General features: G+C 29.8%; 2 protein-coding genes across 2 annotated transcripts in view; one reads left to right on the top strand and one right to left on the bottom strand.

Moving 5' to 3' along the window:
• The window catches only part of LOC124419757 (putative protein TPRXL), a 41,986-nt gene that overhangs the window by 2,753 nt on the left and 18,270 nt on the right, over positions 1–20,963 (top strand). The window lies entirely within an intron of this gene.
• On the bottom strand, positions 11,549–12,356 carry LOC124419755 (kinesin-like protein KIF21B). Its single transcript, XM_046950320.1, has 2 exons — positions 11,782–12,356; positions 11,549–11,702 (listed from the first exon to the last, which is right to left on the bottom strand). The coding sequence occupies exons 1-2, from the start codon at positions 12,304–12,306 to the stop codon at positions 11,700–11,702; spliced, it is 528 nt and encodes a 175-aa protein (XP_046806276.1). The 5' UTR covers positions 12,307–12,356; the 3' UTR covers positions 11,549–11,699.

Below are 20,963 nucleotides of genomic sequence, written 5' to 3'. Positions count from 1 at the left end.
TCGACAACACCTCCTTTTTGTGCATACCAAATTTCATTAAAATCGGATTAACCGTTTAGAAGTTACCGAATTATTTCCCTCTTTTTTTTTCCTATACCACTGTGCGGCCTTTGCCAACACAAGAATGAAGTTGAACAATTCCTGATACTTCAAGAAAATTGACGTACTACTCGTCGCTGAAACACACTTTACCCTAAAGAATTGTTTCAGAATTAACGGATACTACACTTACGATAGAAAACATCCAAGTGGCAGAGCCTGTGGTGGAACAGCCATATTAGCGAGAAAAAATATTATACATTTCCCAATGCCAGAATACAAAAAGGACCATAACAAGGCCACCTCTATAAATATAACTGATAACAGAGTTACAATTTTTCAATATATTGTCCTCCTAGGTATAATATTAATCGAGAGCAGTTTCTCGATTACTTTAAAACTCTTGGACCAAGATCCATAGCAGCTGGTGATTATAATGCAAAACATACATTTTGGGACTCTCGCCTCATTACTTCCAAAGGCAGACAATTGGTAGTAGGATTAAGTAGGATTTAAATACGTTCTGTCATATTTAATACATATTTTTGAATGTAATTGAGATATTGGCTTGAAAATTTTTGTAAAGAATCGAGAATTTCCATATCTAACTAAAAGATATTAAGGGATAAATATCTAACTAAAAGATATTAAGGGACAAATATGTAATATATGACAAAATCTTTATTTATGAACAAAACTCAATTTTCAACTCTTGATTTTAGTACATGTCGCCCAAAGTTGAAGTTTAGATAAAAAATAGGTCATATTCGGAAGGACGCAGAGGCAACATTTTCAAAAAATAGGACAAGTTTTTTACGCCAAAGCGTTCTGCGTAAAGATACCTTTTAGAAAACTATAAAATTGTTATATGTTCTTATTTTGTATTTTATTGTATTTTATTAATAAAAGAGTTAAGACACATTTTTGGCAAAAAACGGCAAAAATCTAAAATTTTTTGAATTATTAAATTAAAAAACGTATATTTTTGTATCTGTAAATGATATTGATCTGAAATTTTTTGTATGTTATTGGAAATTAAATTTAGTCCATTTGGTCCAAAAATTGAGTTCATTTGTCCAAAATTACGCCCGGTATTCAAAAAAAGGCGGACCAAGGTATATTTTGTATCACTAAATTTTTAAATGCCTATAACTCGGATATTATAAGAGATAAGTAGTATGTCCAAGCATGTTTTTTCAAGATATCGTCGCTTTCAGAAAATATAAAAATCTTTGTATTTGGGTAAAAACTTAAACTCGAATACTCCTTGGCTACGCTCACGCCAAATTTTATCCCGATCGGATCAGCCGTTTAGAAATGCCAGATTTATTTCCAAAAAATTGTGTCTACTTCTGGCAACTTTGGCATAAGATGGCGGCTCTTTTCCTTTTCCTCCGTCTAGCTTCTCCTTCCTCGATTTTCGGGGCTTCTTTTGAGATATCCTTACCTTCGAGATTGATTTCGCTGACGTGTTCGTCTTCGGAATATCTGGCTTGGCGTTGTCACCTTACACGCAGGATTCTCAATTGAGGTTTATGGCTTGGCTTCGACTGTATATTAGAAGACGGGGAGCCCTTTTTCTTCTTAGGTTTATTATCAGTTGTCAACTACTCGGGAGACCTGATCCTTTTTGCCTCAGATCTTGTGAAAGAGTCAGATTTTTCCTTCGGAGTGTCGTGGGATTGTCTAACTATGATTTCCTGAAGCATCTTTTTTAACATTCTCCTCTGTGCCCCAGAAAGTCTTTTCTTTGTAATAGGTAGTTTAGCTATGCTATCACCTACCTCTTTCACCATTTATCCTACTTCATACTTTTTGGGATTTGCTATAATGGTATTATTATCATCTGAGGATTCAGAGTCAGTATTTAAAGGCTGAGGTAGCTTAGAGCTCTCTCCGAATACATCCTTCTCTTTCACCCTTATATTTTCGTCAGTGGCATGCTGTACACTTGACGCATTGTCCGCCACGGAGGCCAAGGTACCCACCTCCATAGTAGTATTTTGCTCACGATTGCAGGATGACGACGACACGTGACTCGCGGTAGATCAACACTTGCCGTCGGTACTGAGTTATTTAGGCCCTACACCGTAACTTTTATGTTTTTATTATTATTTTCCATATTTGTTTTTTTTCAGTTTTTTGGTCCGCGGGGAATATAATATTCCCAATTGGTGGACAATCTGCCCTCCCTCAGCTTAAGTGAAATTAAAGCTGGGAGAGGACAAATGGTCCATCACCACACCCTATCCGCCACCCGGGGACGCGCTCGGTAGGAAAAACTGGAAAACTCGATTTTACTACTAAACCGATTTACATAAAATTAGGCATATTAATAGGTGTAACCTCAGAAGTTAAAAAAGACTATATTATATTGATTGGATGCTACGCATATTTTTATGTTCACTTTTAGAATACCAGGTGTTGGTATTATAGAAAAATTTCTAGGCTAAATATAAAAATCAAAATTGGAATCAAGTTTTTGATCTGGATTTTATGCTTCATGAAATTTAGCATGACAATCGTTCTATCGTGGAAGGTTAGGTTAGTTTGAGGAAGAGAATGTTTAATACATATAATCCAAAAAATACACCTTTACCACTAATTTCAGGAATGTTGTGATCTTAATGAAATGCAATGACTTTTTTGTGTCTAGTTTTTTTTTACATTTATAATGCTAAAGATCATGATATATACTTCTTAAATTATATGAAAATTTTTATTTAGTTAAATTTTTAATAAAAAAAAAAAATATTTGAAAACTCTATAATGTTTAACTAACTTTACGATTACGTAAAAAAACTGTAATCAATTTAATTTATTATCAAAAATCTATTTTCTCATAAAGCGTAAAATCGGTTGTAGATCCGTATGTAATACTCCCACCACTTATATTTTCCAAAGGAAAACTATTCTTATTTCAAAATCTTATACTTTTAGAAAATTATCCACCAAAAATTCTGTATGGTTAATTGTATGTATTTTTGTAGTTAATAAAATGCCCCGAAGCCTTTCTATTTTATCGTTATAAGTTAAATTTTGACATCTATTTAAAACAAAAGTATAGTATTTAGAGATAGAAAATTATTATTTTTAATTTTCGAAGAAACCGGGCAACGCCGGGTACACGCAGCTAGTTTTTAATATTTGGCCATAATGTAGCAGATGCCGGGTAAATACCTTATATGGGTTTTGTTATATAATGCGTTCCGGAACAGACTTTTTTTAGATAATCACTTTATCTACATAGTGTATATACAAAACAATATTGTTTAATATGTTAACATTAAATAGATTTCAAAGTCATAAGTTTACGTTCACAATAAAAAAAAACAATCGAAACAACAATGTCAAAAGTAAAAAAAAAAACAAAGAATATTAAACTAATTAATAATAAACTAATTAATAATAATTAAAAGAGCAAAGTAAACCAAATTAATTTCTTTTTATTTAAAATTCTATTATTTTCATTATTCCACATTTTAAACTAATAAATGAACAGTTTTTAATAAAATTTTGTTTTTGTTTTGGTAAACAGCTGTTTGTTTGAAATTTCTGTGTTACCATTTTATCGTTTTTTATGCCAAAATCGATTAAATTTTTTATTTATATGCTGAAATAAACAATTGACAACACTGAATTTTCTTACGACATTCGAAAAGCATATGAAAAATTGTCGTAAAAGTTGTATAGAACTTTTGCATAGAAAATACCAACAACATTGGTATGACTATTGTAGCAGCTGCTGACATACAACGCATACAACGCTACAACATCGATTGTGAATTGAACAATTATGTTTGTATACATACCAATTATGCCATTTTTTGAAATAAAATGATATTTGTTTACGAGGTGCTTGGTATTTTTAGATTTTTTACATATATAATTTAAAATATTAACAAAGTTTTTCTCCGTTTAACGAATTAAGAAAAAAATTATCAGCTGATTGAATAACACCACCTTATCTGAATTCGCCTTGATACTTGATAGTTTGACAGTAGGTATGCCAATCGGGACTGATTTTTAAATGAATCTCGGAATCCCGATATCGGGATTTCTAAATCCCGAAAAATATAAATAAATTTTCAAAAAATCTTAAAAATTTACCGACAAAAAAACATTTCGGGATTTTAAAATCCCGAAAATCACCAGGATTTCTGGGGAATTTATCTCTGTTTGACGATGAGCTTTCTGACAGTCGAACTGTTAAGATAACATCCCCTGCAAACAGAGCCAGATCTGGAGATAATCAACCCTCTTCATACAGCAAGAAGGTGAAAAAGTCAACCGGCCTGGATGTATGCCTTCAAGTGGCAGTCATCTGAATGATGATGGGAGAATCAGTACCGATTTCTGGCAATCAATTGAAGGTAGGTTGATTGATGAAATCGCCATTTTTGAGGATGGGTCGGAGGATGTATGCTTCAATGGTGCAGACTGGGTTAAGGGCGTGAAGGTTGTCAATTGCGGAAACAAGGAATTCTTAAAATCGGCTATTGGCAAATGTAGCGACATTAACCCAGCAGCAAAGCTTGAGGTGATACAGTCTTCCAAACTGCCACTGGTATGTAAGGAAAATACTGGCAAGGACTTTCGACTCGCTGTGGATCCTAAGTTCATAAAAGTCCTAGAGAAAATGGGGATTGGGGCTTGCTATGTTTGGTCTTAGCACTGTCAGGTTCCGGTACCCGAAAGAACCAAAGAAGTTAGTGGTGCAGATAAACCTGCATTACTGTGAAGCAGCTTCAGATGATTTAGTAACATTTCTCATCGATTCACAGACGGACCTTATCTAGAAACCTTGGATTAACAACATTAAAGTTTTTGGTTTAAGGGTCAAAGGTTACAACTTATTTGACCCGTCTTCCGAAGACAAGGTAAGGACTTGTATCCTGGCAAAGAATGAATTAGGTTTTCTCGTTTCTCGCTGACCCACGTAGCTCTGAAGTGTTTGAGCTGACGGCACATGCGAGAAGAAAAAGAGCGAAAAGAGCCAATGCTCATCACTGCAGCCAGGATCAACAAAAGAGGTGAGTTAATATTTATTTTACAAGGGCGATACGCCGACGTTCAGGAACAAGATTATAGATTTAACTTTAATTTACAGTTTGGAATATCTCGTTAGAAATTGGAAGATTGCAACGGACTGTTCATTTTCGGACCATAGTCGCATTACCTTGACTGGAACAACTATAAAATGTGTTTCAATAAGTATAAGGCTGATCTCAAAGAGCTAAAAGAATTTCAAGTACTGTGAATCCATTGGCAATGACAACGAGTTATCAAGATTCCGAAGGATATTTTCTAAGGACCGAAGTGTAAAATGGTATATCCAAAGGAGTGATCATTTATGCTGATAACATTGGAAAGGATAATGGATATCCACATAAGGTCTTCGATTGACAAACCCTTTCTCTCTGTCCCTTAACATCATATACTATTCATACACTCGTTGATATATTGAACAAGTAAGAGTGCTATATTCGGCTGTGCCGAATCTTATATACCTTTCACCATAGTGTATTTTAAGCATCTTTTATAAATTTTAAATTTTTTCCCGACTATATTATTATTATTACATCAAAAGCTAAACAAAAAGAACAACAACAAAGCTAAACGAAATAAAACACAAAATACACAAGGCGTCTAAACCAACAGACATCTAAACATACATAACGAAAAACAGAGAAAAACAAAAACAAGTAAGAGTGCTATATTCGGCTGTGCCGAATCTTATATACCCTTCACCATAGTGTATTTTAAACATCATTTATAAATTTTAAATTTTTTCCCGACTACATTATTATTACATCAAAAGCTACACAAAAAGAACAACAACAACGCTAAACGGAATAAAACACAAAATACACAAGGCATCTAAGCCAACAGACATCTAAACACATAACGAAAAACACAGAAAAACAAAATTAACAACGCAATAACGCCAACAGCATCCAAACCAAGGGTACCCAAGCCCTATGCGCTTGGTACTCTTTTGTTTTTGTTAATGCGCTTAGCTATAGACAGTGTGTTTTCTATACACTTATATGCGCTTAACCTTAGCAATACGTTGTTGTTGTTCTTAACAGTATACAAGCAAGAGTAAAACAACAACACTTTCTTATTCATTGCTGGTAAACATTGACGAGACGTAGATTTTGTTTTTGTTTATCGTAAAAAAAATTGTTTTAAAAAGCACATGGAAAAAATTTGTGTTAGTTTTAAATTTCAAACTTACATTATTCGCATATAAAATTATTGTTCAATAACTCACAATCTACTCTCATATAAGTGAAAACGTTTTAAATACTTTTTTCTATTCATTAAAAAATATATTTGCAAAACAAAAGGGAAAATTATTTTATTTTAACAAAAAATGCAAATCATATTTTTTTGCTGTGTATATTTTGTATGTTTGGATTCCAAACATACAAAAAAAATACACAGCTGAATAAAACCAAATACATCTACACACACACGTGTACATTTTGCTTTTATAACAATTTTTTGATGAAATTTTCAGAGGTTGTCTCGGATTTTTGCTCATATCTCCGTTATTTACCGACCGATTTTGCTGATTTTAAATAGCGATCTTCTCGAAAGCATGTCTAATAGAATTATTGAAGATTCGGATCTCGCCGATATCTGGGGTCCTCTAAAACTGATTTCAACAGACAGACAGACGGACATGGCTTAATCGACTCCGCTATCTATAAGGATCCAGAATATATATACTTTATAGGGTCGGAAAATTATATTATAGAAATTACAAACGGAATGACAAACTTATATATACCCTTCTCACGAAGGTGAAGGGTATAAACAACAACACAATGACGCCAACAGCATCCAAACCAAGGGTGCCCAAGCCCCATGCGCTTGGTACTACTTTTATTTATATATTAATACATTAATTTATAATGGCTTTTGAAAATATTCTCTGTGTATCATTTCATAAAGAGAGCAACTAAATTAAATTGTTTTTGTTTTGTGTATAGTTTGTTTTGTTGCTGAGAATATTTGTATTGCGTGTGTGTAAGTCAGAATAACACATTGCCTGTGAGGGCATGTTTGGCCGCCAATGGTTTAGATGTCTGTTGGTTTAGATGCCTTGTGTATTTTGTGTTTTATTTCGTTTAGCGTTGTTGTTGTTCTTTTTGTTTAGCTTTTGATGTAATAATAATGTAGTCGGGAAAAAATTTAAAATTTATAAAAGGTGTTTAAAATACACTATGGTGAAGGGTATATAAGATGCGGCACAGCCGAATATAGCACTCTTGTTATAAATGCGCTTAGCTATAGACAGTGTGTATTCAATACACTTATATGCGCTTAACACTAACAATACGTTGTTGTTGTTCTTAACAGTATACAAGCAAGAGTAAAACAACACACTTTCGTATTCATTGCTGGTAAACATTGACGAGACGTAGATTTTGTTTTTGTTTATCGTAAAAAAAATTGTTTTAAGAAGCACTTGGAAAAAATTTGTGTTAGGTTAAATTTCAAACTTACATTATTCGCATAAAAATTATTGTACAATAACTCACAATCTACTCTCATATAATTGAAAACGTTTTAAATACTTTTTTCTATTCATTAAGAAATATATTTGCAAAACAAAAGGGAAAATTATTTTATTTTAACAAAAAATGCAAATCATATTTTTTTGCTGTGTATTTTTTGTATGTTTGGATTCCAAACATACAAAAAAAGTACACAGCTGAATAAAACCAAATACATCTACACACACGTGTGTACATATTATATAGAATACAGTGTTGTTGTTGACATTTTTTGATGAAATTTTCAGAGGTTGTCTCGGATTTTTGCTCATATCTCCGTTATTTACCGACCGATTTTGCTGATTTTAAATAGCGATCTTTTCGAAAGCATGTCTAACAGAATTATTGAAGATTCGGATCTCGCCGATATCTGGGGTCCAGAATATATATACTTTTTAGGGTCGGAAAATTATATTATAGAAATTACAAACGGAATGACAAACTTATATATACCCTTCTCACGAAGGTGAAGGTTATAAAAATCTATAGGTATTATCACCACTCTTATGGAACATGGCCATAAATAATATTCTGGTAAAACTAGACTCTCTTAGCTATATATTACCTAATTAAGATATATATACAAAATTTGCTACAAATATTACTTTTATATACATAAAAAATTTTTTCTTCCGATCTGTCCACAATTGGCTCCTATACAAAGTCCCCTCCCGAAAATCACTTAAACGCTTATAACTCGCTACCTAATTAAATTATTTATACAAAATTTGAAACAAATATAATTTTTATCTACATAAATGTTAACGTAAAATTTTTTCCGATCAATCCACAATTGGTCACACAAGGTCCCCTCACTTTTACGCTCATAACTCGCCATCTAATTAAGATATCTATACAAAATTTACTACTAATATTACTTTTATATACATAAATGTTTTTTTTTCGATCGGTCTATAATTGGTCATAGATTCCATACAAGGTTCTCTCCAAAAATCGCTTCAACGACCATAACTCATTACCTAATTAAGATATTTATACAAAATTTTGCAAAAATATCACATTTATAGACGCAAATGTAACTTTTTTTTACTTTTATATACAGAAAATATACTTGAGATTTGTTTAACAATCATTCATAATTGTTCGTTCATTTTCGAAAATTTCGTAAACACCAAAAAGTTTTTAAAAAATAAACTTTTTTTACTTCAGAAATGTTACTGTCAATTTCTTTATCCGATCGTTATATCGAAAGCCATTTCCACAATCAGTGTTGCCACTTTGGTTATTATTAACCAAAATTGGTTATTTTTATTTTGCATGTGTACATGTGAATTATTTTTTCGTTTTGGATTTTTTTGCAAACAATTGAATTAATCACATGACAAAAACCCACTTTTAAGTTAGTACTGCATATAACGAACAATTCACTTTAACGAACTGGCCTGACAACATATACGTTCGTTAAATCGGAAAACTACTGTATACGAAATCTTGTATTGAATTCATATATGTGGTGCTATCCAGCAAAATATTTTGTTTCAAATTCACTAGAAAAATCACCAGAACTCATCGAGTAAAGTACTTACAATTCTACTAGAAAAAGTACTTATTTTTGTTTGATATGTTCCAAAAGTAAGTCAATATTATTTGGTTGGAAATAAGTTTTTTTTATATAGTTATTTATAGAATATTTATGAAAAAATAAAAAGACGACACAGACTGGGGTTGAACTCAGTATCTTCCGTCTACCAGTTGAATGCTACTCTTACTACACCACTGCTTTGTTGTTTTATTGTGTAATAGTTTCTTAGATAACTATTTTTTCTATTTAATTTATGTGGGGCCTTCAAGCTCCCCAGATTAAAGTTCGCCCTTTATCCTCAAATGTTCAGATGAATATTAAAGTACAGTAGGACCTTGATTATCCGTGATTCAATTATCCGCGAAGGAAAAATATTTTTTTTTTGCATCGACTTAATTTTATTTTGGATATACTTAAATTTTTCAGCATTGTTCAACCGTGATTACCTCTATTATCCGTAATTATAAGCAAATTCTGTTATTTTTTAACAACCATGAACAATTAGAACAGATCGAAAAGCGGAATCCCCGTAAAACGAAAATATTAAATTGGAAAATAAGAGACAAATAACAATACACGATTATTTTTAGAAATTACATAAAATGAAATCCTTATCTGCGGTTTTCTAACAAAATTATCTTTATATATTTTTGAATCATCTATAAATACAATATAATTCAAATTATTTCGTTTTTATATAAATATGTACATATTTATTATTTATTTAAAATATCTATTAAAAAACTGTTCAAAGTTGGCACTCAATTAATCGTGAAAATCGATTATAATGAATGCTTCCGGTCCCGAAATATCTTTAAAGTATTAATCAACTGATAGTTTTAAGTAACACAGCTAAGGAAAATTAAATTGTATTGTATACAAAAGTTGTAATAACATCTAAACTCTTAAGACGAACAATAATCGCGATATATGCAAAGATTTGATACTCATGACCTTTGACTTCTACTATCTCATCATGACTTTTAGTTCTTTATTTACATTTTCTAGATGATGTTGTATACTAGTTTTTATTTTACCGTCCTAAATTCTATATTTTGGTCAATTTGTCTGATAATTTAGATAGATTACGTTTACAAATAATGCTGAAGTTATGAATGTAATGCTAACATCCGCTACATGATATTATAATTTAAACCCAAATTTCGAACGAAATCTTCAAATCTGTACAGAAAATGGGAAGAATTTTTATAATTTAAAATTGTTTTCCAAAAAGACATATGAGGAGTATTTTTAAATTGCGCTAAAACGCGTTAAAAACTCAGTTATTTTTTAAAATAAATATTAATTGCATTTGTTAACGAATCTGCGAAGAGACATATATTTATTGTTGAAAATACGATGCCAATATATTTTTAATTGACCTAGTTTGATTGGTATAAAAAATGCGAAATATCGGTCAACGATTTCACCTCGCCCCCGTACTATGCCTTATTCAGAAAATTACTATATTGCTTAAAAATATAATCTATAGCAATAAAACTCAATATAAAAAAGTTTTATTGGAAATGTATTTGTCAAAATTTTTTCGAATATAATTGACCCTATCCTTCATAAAAAGTCACCTCTGAAAATGACTTTAAAGCTCATAATGTACTGCAATATAGCAACAAAATTCAATATAATCAAAGTTTAAAGGAACTAAAATATCTTTGTCAGATTTTATGAGAATTGGTCCATAATTGACCATACCTCTCATATAAGATCCCGTACAGAAAATTACATTAAAGCTCATAACTGTCTTCATAATACCAATTTAGCGACGAAATTTAACATAAAACAAATAAAAATAATTTTGTTTACTTTTTTCTTAATTTGGTTATTTTTATATATATATATATATATATATATATATATATATATATATATATATATATATATATATATATATTATATATATATTATATATATATATATATATTATATATATAATATTATATATATATATATATATATATATATATTATATATATATATATATATATATATATATATATATATATATATATATATATTATATTATATATATATATATATATATATATATAATATATATATATATATATTATATATATATATATATATATATATATATATATATATATATATATATATATATATATATATATATATAATATATATATATATATATATATATATATATTAAATGGTCATGATCTTCAAAACTTTATAAGGACTTCACAATATATATTTTTGTTTTTAATTTAAATTTTCATTATTTTTGTTGGCCTATTTTTGTTGGTAGAAGTCCTATTCGGGTACGATTTTATGCGAACTAGCCAAATAATTTTATCATTCGTCCTTGGGCCAAACGAAGACTAAGCCAAATATCCTTTAGATATGTTATAATAAAAAAATTAATATGTGTTTATTTGTTGAATTTCAAGAATACAGAAGTATTTGAAATAATTTTTTAAAAATGTACTTTGAGATTTTGATCTAGTTTTAGATTTATACATATCATCTGGTTCGTGTCTAATATTGAGTGTCGGATGGTGTAATCGATCCTTTTACTAAAATATGTCACACAAATTTATTTCCATTCATATCTAAAAATACAAATAAAGAATACAAATTCATTACCAAACTTACTTGCTTTATTTCTAAAAGCTCTAATTGAAGTGACGCCACTTCTCTGCGTAACTGGGAAATTGTGCGGGAATTTTGATCCTGGTTTACTTGTACTTTATTTTTAATGTTCCTGGCTCTATTTGCATACTTTAGAGTATTTAAAGTTTCCATAAAATCGCAATCACTGGGTGATATGCATGCAATCATAATTGTCTGACTATTACCGCCTAATGAGTCCTGAAGTAATCTGGTGAGTTTAGAATCTCTATACGGAACATGTAAAATTTTCTTTGTTTTATCTCCCAATGCGGAAATACAATTTCCTAATGCCAATAATCCACTGTTAATTGAAATACCTTCACGTGCCCTCTCGCCTGTAGCTCCGGTACGTTTCATTCTTTCTGATCCAGCCAAGTCAACAAAATGAAATTTTGATGTTAATGTTTCCAGGTCATCTTTTACGTATTCACTTCCCGATGTAATTAAACGTTGCCTTCTTATTAAAATTGTAAATATTGCGTGGGATCTTGATGACTGATCGTTCATTTGCGTGGATGCAGTTGTACGGGCTAAAGCACCTTGCTGTAGACATCTATTTTAAAATAAATAAAAATTAAAAGTAAAACTATTATAAAAAATTATTGCTTCAATATTGACTATTAAATATTATAAGTAAATTTGTGTGTCCTCGGAGGTGGTGAGTTCGATTCCCAGCACACAACAGGCCCAATAGTGGCACAGATGTTTTTCTTCCAATATGATGTATATACATTAGAGTGCTTCAAAAAAACTAAGTTTTGAATTTTGCCCGTCCCCTCCCCTAAATAAGTCGTGCAAAAAATTAGGTTAATTGGACTACGTTAACTGGTGCCGCAACGGCTCTGAAATTTGAAGATGCATTTACATTTGCATTTATTGATTGAAAATTGTAAAAGTTATTAAAAATTCCCCAGACCATTATCGTGTCTCAGAGCACCTGAATTCGAAATGTGATAAAAAAATAAACATATTTTTTTAAATATTCTAATAAAACAATTGTATTACTTAAAATACATCTGTAGTTACTTGAATATGAGTTTCTGTTCTTATAGAATAACGTGAACCTGTTCTCAGCTATGGTCGAAAAATTTTGATATTTTTAACGGTCGCACAGTGGGGCAGAATGGAAATTTTTTGGAAATAAATCTGGCATTTCCAAACGGCTGATCCGATCGGGATAAAATTTGGCGTGAGCATAGCCAAGGAGTTTAAGTTTTGAAGATGAAACCCGCAGATGCCCCAGGGACGGAGCTGTGGCAGCTCAAAGTAGGGTACCAACGACATGTAAAATTTTTAAACTCGTGCCATTTTTTTGTTTTTCACCCAAATACAAAGATTTTTATATTTTCTGAGATCTTGAAAAAACATGCTTGGACATACTACTTATCTCTTATAATATCCGAGTTATAGGCATTTAAAAATTTAGTGATACAAAATTTACCATACCTTGGTCCGCCTTTTTTTGAATACCGGCCGTAATTTTGGACCAAATGGACTCAATTTTTTGTTAGTTAGACAACAAAATTTCCAATAATATACAAAAAATTTCAGATCAATATCATTTACAGATTCAAAAATATACTTTTTTAATTTAAAAATTCAAAAAATTTTTGATTTTTGCCGTTTCTTTACCCAAAATGTGTCTTGACTCTTTTATTAATAAAATAAAATTTTCTTTAAGAACATATAACAATTTTATAGTTTTCTAAAAGGTATCTTTACGTAGAACGCTTTGGCGTAAAAAACTTGTCCTATTTTTTGAAAATGTTGCCACTGCGTCCTTCCAAATATGACCTATTTTTTATCAAAACTTCAAATTTGGGCGACATGTTCTAAAATCCCAAAGCAGGGATCAGAAAACTAAAAGCAGTTTTGGAAACCTCAATATGTTTTCTATTTACTCCAAAAGTATTTTCCCAGCCCTGAAAGAAATGTGGACCCTATTGGCAAATATGTCAAAAATCCCATTTTTGGGATTTTCATTCCTATTTTTGGGAATTGCCCTTTTCAATTTTTTTTTGCATTTTCTTATTTGAAATGACAAATTTAACAAGCGTTGAAGATTTCATTGATTTTTGTTCATAAATAAAGATTTTGTCATATATTACATATTTGTTAAATTTCTAAAACTATGATTTATATCAAAATTTTAATAGGGTCGCAGATAGCTACAACAATTTAGTCCATATTTTTCCCTTAATATCTTTTTTTAGTTAGATATGGAAATTCTCGACTCTTTACAAAAAAATTCAAGCCAATATCTCAATTACATTCAAAAATATGTTCATTTAAACCTGTATCCTTTAATTTTATATTTTTCATATTTTAGTATTAAATATGACAGAACATGTTTAAATCTTATATTTACCTATTTTCTATTTGTTTGCTTATCCTTATAATTGAAAGGTCCTACTATGCTTAAATTTTCAGAAATTTATAACTATTTTTTACCTAAATTTTTTCGACAGATCATTTCGTTCTGTTTCGTTTATGCTCATGTAGGTAAAAAATATACAGGTAATGATAATTTCGATTCATTCACTAATAAGAAATATCAATGACTGAATTACAGGTTATAGTAATATAGTCCTAAATGTTAATAGGTAGACAGTTCGTAATTTTTTACTTTGGAATACCTGTATCGGAAATAACAAGAATTGGTATATAAGTAAACTTCTCAGATTTTAAGTACCATATTTAATAAATCTGCAATGAAGATTACATTAAAGTACGAAGAGTTGTGTTCCGTTTTATGGAGTGTATCTTCAAAAGGGCCAGAAAGAATTGAAGACATTTCAAATTATATAAAAACTACATATAGTAGAAAATTAGACAAAACAGGCATATCAAAAATTGAAAACTTTTTAATGTAAAAAGTAAGTTTGTGGATGGAAATCAAAAGAAATTTCGATTAAAATTTTGTAGTTGGATGGAAACTACTACGAAAATCTCAACTTACAACACATCAGCAGGAGCGACTTGCAAGTCATACGAAGGCTTATGTTTAAGGTCAAAAAAAAGAGGGTCACACAAAAACTTTTTTCAATCTCAAATAAGGAAATTGCTGATACATTTAACGAAATGCTGAAAAAAGAAAACCAACTTATGGATGCCGTACCTATTTTGCAACTATTCTTCCTAATGTATTACCAAAACGACTTAAGCGAATTGTGGAAAGTATACCAACATCACAACCAATTTTTACTGAAGAGGAAGCAATAGCGCTTATGTTGGAACTGGGTCTCAGTCGAAATAAGTACCAAATATTAAGGAAAGCTCTGCATGAAAAAGGACACAATATATTACCATCATACAAGGCGATCCAGAAAAAAATCAAAACTATCCTACCATTACCTATTGCTGTTAATGATGTGGAAGCTTGTATTGATATATCATCTTTGCTCGAAAACACAGCATCAAGAATTGTGTCAGACTTTTCAGAAGACCAACTAAGGAAAATTCATAACTGTGATGTTGTCTTAATGTGTAAGTGGGGATGTGACGGTTTATCAGCACTTCCAGAATACAAACAAGCTTGTGGAAGTCGGATATTAGCAGACTACAAAAGTGTATTTATGTCATCATTAGTGTCATTACGAATTCGTTCATATTCCCTTAATACATCATCGTCAAACATCGGAAATTCATTTGAAGATGTATGGATCAATACAACTCCGGGTTCAAAAAATTTTGTAGACCCATTGGATTTGAATACATAAAGGAGTCAAAGAAAACAACAAAAGATTAAGTGGAATATTTAAAAGATGAAATAAATGAACTGGAGCCCATTTGCATAAATAAAGGAATTCTCTATTAACGTATCATATCAACTAAGCTTAACAATGATTGATGGAAAGGTCAGCAATGCCATAACAAAAACTTCTTCCTTCTGGAGATGCTCAATATGTAATGAGAAAAAGTCGCAATTCTCAAATATAAACAAAAGCAGAAGTATTAATGAAGAAGTCCTGCCTTTCGGAATTTCACCACTTAATGCCAGAATACGATTTTGGATTACTTTTTACACATAGCATACGACCTTAAATATAGAAGTGTGCAGAGAATCTTACTAAATCAACAAAAAATAATGAAGAATTGAAAGAACTGAGAGCTGCGGAAAAAAGTAGAATCCAAGAAGAATTTAAAGTTCAGATGGGATTAAACATCGACAAACCACTTCCAAGTTGCGGTAGTACAAATGACGGTAATACGGCGAGAAGGTTTTTTCGTGATTTTGAAATTACTTCAAAAATAATCGGAACGACAAGGAGTTGCTTCGAAGAGTTAACACTATTTTAATGGCACTGAATAGTAAACATAAAATTAATGGAAATCGATTTGGGGAATTTACATCTGAAATTTCTAAATTACTTGTATCTCTGTATCCATGGAGGGAACTAACACAAAGTATTGTGTCATGGTCAAATAATAATTGAATAGAATATTCTTCCACTTGGAGAGTTAACAGAAGAAGCCCAGGAAGCGAGGAATCGAGATTTTAAGCATGTTCAACTTTTCAGCTCAAGAAAATGCTCCAGGCAATCACAGAATGAAGATATTTTTAATAGTTTACTTCTATCTTCTGATCCTGTTCTTTCAACTATGCGAAAAAGATGGATTTGTTATGAAACTCTATCATCTCAAAACGAGGAAGATTTAAAGGACTTATATTACCTTCTGGATATGTATACCGATATGACAGATTAATTTATAGAAAATAAGTAGTGTTAGGAATTAACTATATAAGTAGGTTGTAAGAATTAATTGTATTATGTTTAAGATAAACAGTTCAAATAAAAAAGCTATTATACTAACTGATGATATTGTATTAAATTGCGTTTTATATTTCGGTGGGCGGGAAAGGTGGTTTGTGTGGGGTGATTTAGGTGTTGTTGTGCGTGGCTCATAATAAAATTATATTTTTTTTATTGTATATACAATGTTATAGTCTTTAATAAAATAATTAACTAAATAATTTTTAAAAATTGTCCAAATATTTTACTCAACACAAAATGTATGTCCTGTCTGTCATACTTAATACTAAAATATGAAAAAGATGAAATTAAAGGACACAGGTTTAAATGAACATATTTTTGAATGTAATTGAGATATTGGCTTGAAATTTTTTGTAAAGGGTCGAGAATTTCCATTGATTGTGAACGCTCCCTGGTTTATCACCAATGACAACATTCATAAAGACTTGCTCATTCCAAAAGTTAAACAAGAAATAAATAGATTTTCCTCCAACTACCTCCAACATCTCAGTAACCATTCAAACATTCTAGCAATTAACTTACTAGACGATAGTGATGAAGTCAATAGACTTAAACGGTACGATGTACTAGACCTTCCTTTTAGAAGATAGTTAGCGAATATGTAAATATTAGATATATTATTAAATATAAGCTACACTAAGTGATTTATATATTACTTAAGATATGTATTTTTTTTAACTCATTGGGGTTTAGAATGAATGTCATTGTTATATTTAACAAAATTTGCTTATTATTGTAAAATAGATTGCAAATAAATAACTGAAGAAAAAAAATTTAGTATAATGCAAAATATTCTTGAAAAAATTAATTTACATAAATTGAAAAAAGGGAATTTTGAATAAATATGGTAAAATTTAAGAAATATTAATTTATTCAAACATTTTTTTTTTTCATTTTAATATAAATTTTCTAATTTTAGTTTAAAATTATTCTCCACACGAATTTTCAATTTTTTATATAAATAATTTGAGAATAATATTATACTTTTTCTTAAATTTTATAAAAATGTTGTAGTATAATATAATTAATGTCACTATGTTTAATTTCGCTAAAATTTTAGAAAATATTACGAAAGGTTTTTGTACTTCCGTAAAAATAGAAAAAGGTTTTATTAAATAATATTTCGTATTATACACGAAATTTTTGTAAATATTACTAAAATAGAAGTTAAATTTTTAAATGCCTATAACTCGGATATTTTAAGAGATAAGTAGTATGTCCAAGCAAGATCTCGTCGAGCGCTTTCAGAAAATATAAAAATCTGGATGAAAAACAAGAAAATGGCACGAGTTTAAAAATTTTACATATCGTAGGTACCCTACTTTGAGCCAAAAAGAAGAAAATGGCACGAGTTTAAAAATTTTACATGTCGTATGTACCCTACTTTGAGCCGCCACAGCGCCGTCCCTGAGGGTTCATCTTCAAAACTTAAGCTCGAATACTTCTTGGCTACGCTCACGCCAAATTTTATCCCGATCGGATCAGCCGTTTAGAAATGCCAGATTTATTTCCAAAAAATTTCGATTCTGCCCCATTGTGCAGTGAGACCGCGATTTTCTGTGATGGTCGGGACCGGAAGCATTCTTTATAATCGATTTTCCCGGTTAATTGAGTGCCAACTTTGGCCAGTTTTTTAATAGATATTTTAAATAAATAATAAATATGTACATATTTATATAAAAACTAAATAATTTGAATTATTTTGTATTTATAGATGATTCGTTTTACGGGGATTCCGCTTTTCGATCTGTTCTAATTGTTCATGGTTGTTAAAAAATAACAGAATTTGCTTTTAATTACGGATAATAGAGGTTATCACGGTTGAACAATGCTGAAAAATGTAAGTATATCCAAAATAAAATTAAGTCGATGGAAAAAAAATATTTTTCCTTCACGGATAATTGAATCACGGATAATCAAGGTCCTACTGTACTTTAATATTCATCTGAACATTTGAGGATAAAGGACTTTAATCTGGGGATCTTGAAGGCCCTACATAAATTAAATAGAAAAAATAGTTATCTAAGAAACTATTAGAGCTAGAATTCTCAAATTTTATATGAATAACTTTGACATTCATTTAGAAAATAACGGGAGAGATTTCAGTGGGGGCTTAGCACCACATATATGAATTCAATACAAGATTTCGTATATCTTGAAAACTTTTAGATAATTCAAATTTTTCATAGGTAGATGAACCCGACGTTATTGACTATACTTTTTTAAATAGATGTCATTGCAAATTGCTTAAAAAAGAACCAAATTACTATCCTAGGAAAATATGAAGAGTACTTAAATTTTGACAGAGAAAACAAAACAACTTTTAATTTGAGTTGTTCATTAAAGAGTAAAACCACCGAATTGAGAGTTATTTAAAGTAAATTATTAAAGAGTTGTATAAATGGAAATTTTAAGGGGAGATAAGAATGATTTTCTAGGTAGATTTAAGTGTTATATAAATATAAGTGATGGGAGTCTTATATACTTATGGATCTACAACAATATAATTTTGATAAAAAATTTTCATATGCTATTTTCTCGATCGTAGTAAACTACATCCGATTTTGTTTTCAAATAGTTATTTTTTGAGGATATACAGCCGATTACAGGTTTTGAAATATGAATAGCTTTCCGGTGGAAAATATAAATGATGGGAGTATTATAAACGTATCTACAACCGATTTTACGCTTTAGATGAAAATCGATTTTTGATAATAAATTAAATTGATTACAGATTTTAATTTTACTTAATCGCAAAGTTAGTTAAACATTATAGAGTTTTTAACTAAAAATAATTTTTTTGTTTCGTTGTTTCGCACCACGATATTCTTTCTTAATATAAACGAAATATTTTAGTATAATGCAAAATATTCTTGAAAAAATTAATTTACATAAATTGAAAAAAGGGAATTTCGAATTATATAAATAATTCGAGATAATGTCACTATGTTTAATTTCGCTAAAATTTAAGAAAATAATATTACGAAAGGTTTTTGTACTTCCGTAAAAATAGAAAAGGGTTTTATTAAATAATATTTCGTATTATACACGAAATTTTTGTAAATATTACGAAAATGGAAGTTACGAAATTTTTTTCGTAGAGTTGAGCATGGATTATTTTCAGTGTACTAAACCGATTTACATAAAATTCGGATTTACATACCTCAGAAGTTAAAAAAACTATATTATATTCATTGGATGCTACGCATATTTTTATGTTCATTTTTAGAATACCAGCTATAACACCAAATTTCTAGGCTAAATATAATAAATTATAAACCGATTTTCAAGAAATTTGGCAACATACAGTGCATTTTTGGAATCAACTTTTTGATCTGGATTTTATGCTTCATGAAATTTAGCATGACAATAGTTCTATCGTGGAAGGTTAGGTTAGTTTGAGGAAGAGAATGTTTAATATATTAAAACCAAAAAAATACCCCTATACCACTAATTTCTGAAATGTTGTGATCTTAATGAAAAGAAATGACTTTTTCTGTCCACTTTTTGTTACATTTTTAATGCTAAAGATCATGATATATACTTCTTATATTATATGAGAATTATTATTTAGTTAAATTTTTAATCAAAAAAATTATTTTTAGTTGAAAATTCTATAATGTTTAACTAACTTTGCGATTACGTAAAATTAAAATCTGTAATCAATTTAATTTATTATCAAAAATCGATTTTCATCTAAAGCGTAAAATCGGTTGTAGATCCGTTTATAATACTCCCATTATTTATATTTTCCACCGGAAAACTATTCATATTTCAAAACCTGTAATCGGCTGTATATCCTCAAAAAATAACTATTTGAAAACAAAATCGGATGTAGTTTATTACGATCGAGAAAATAGCATATGAAAATTTTTTATCAAAATTATATTGTTGTAGATCCATATATAAGACTCCCATCACTTATATTTATATAACACTTAAATCTACCTAGAAAATAATTCTTATCTCCCCTTAAAATTTCCATTTATACAACTCTTTAAAAATTTACTTTAAATAACTCTCAATTCGGTGGTTTTACTCTTTAATGAACAACTCAAAATTGTGTGTCAAATTAAATGTTGTTTTGTTTTCTCTGTCAAAATTTAAGTACTATTCATATTTTCCTAGGATAGTAATTTAGTTCTTTTAAGAAATTTTCAATGAGCCCAAAATTTTTGCTTCTTTACACCACTGCAATTCAAAGTAAAGTGTGACCAAATTTAAACTGAAGAGTTCTTAAAATCTACTGCACGTGGAAAAATTAAAACAACTAATTTGAAAGAGCCCTTAGTTTCCTACCAGTGATTGAAAATGTTGATTTTAGTATAATTTCTCGAAGATAGTTTCTTAAATTTGCCCACAAATTAGTCAAAATTTCCTAATTTAAGC

This window comes from Lucilia cuprina, chromosome 4 (assembly GCF_022045245.1).
Source record: "Lucilia cuprina isolate Lc7/37 chromosome 4, ASM2204524v1, whole genome shotgun sequence".
NCBI lineage: Eukaryota > Metazoa > Arthropoda > Insecta > Diptera > Calliphoridae > Lucilia > Lucilia cuprina.
The sequence above is the reverse complement of the archived record's forward strand: the minus strand, read 5'-3'. Positions and strand labels throughout refer to the sequence as shown.

Excerpts from the sequence above, each read along its gene's own strand:
- LOC124419755 (XM_046950320.1), bottom strand. The coding sequence starts at position 12,306 with ATGAACGATCAGTCATCAAGATCCCACGCAATATTTACAATTTTAATA.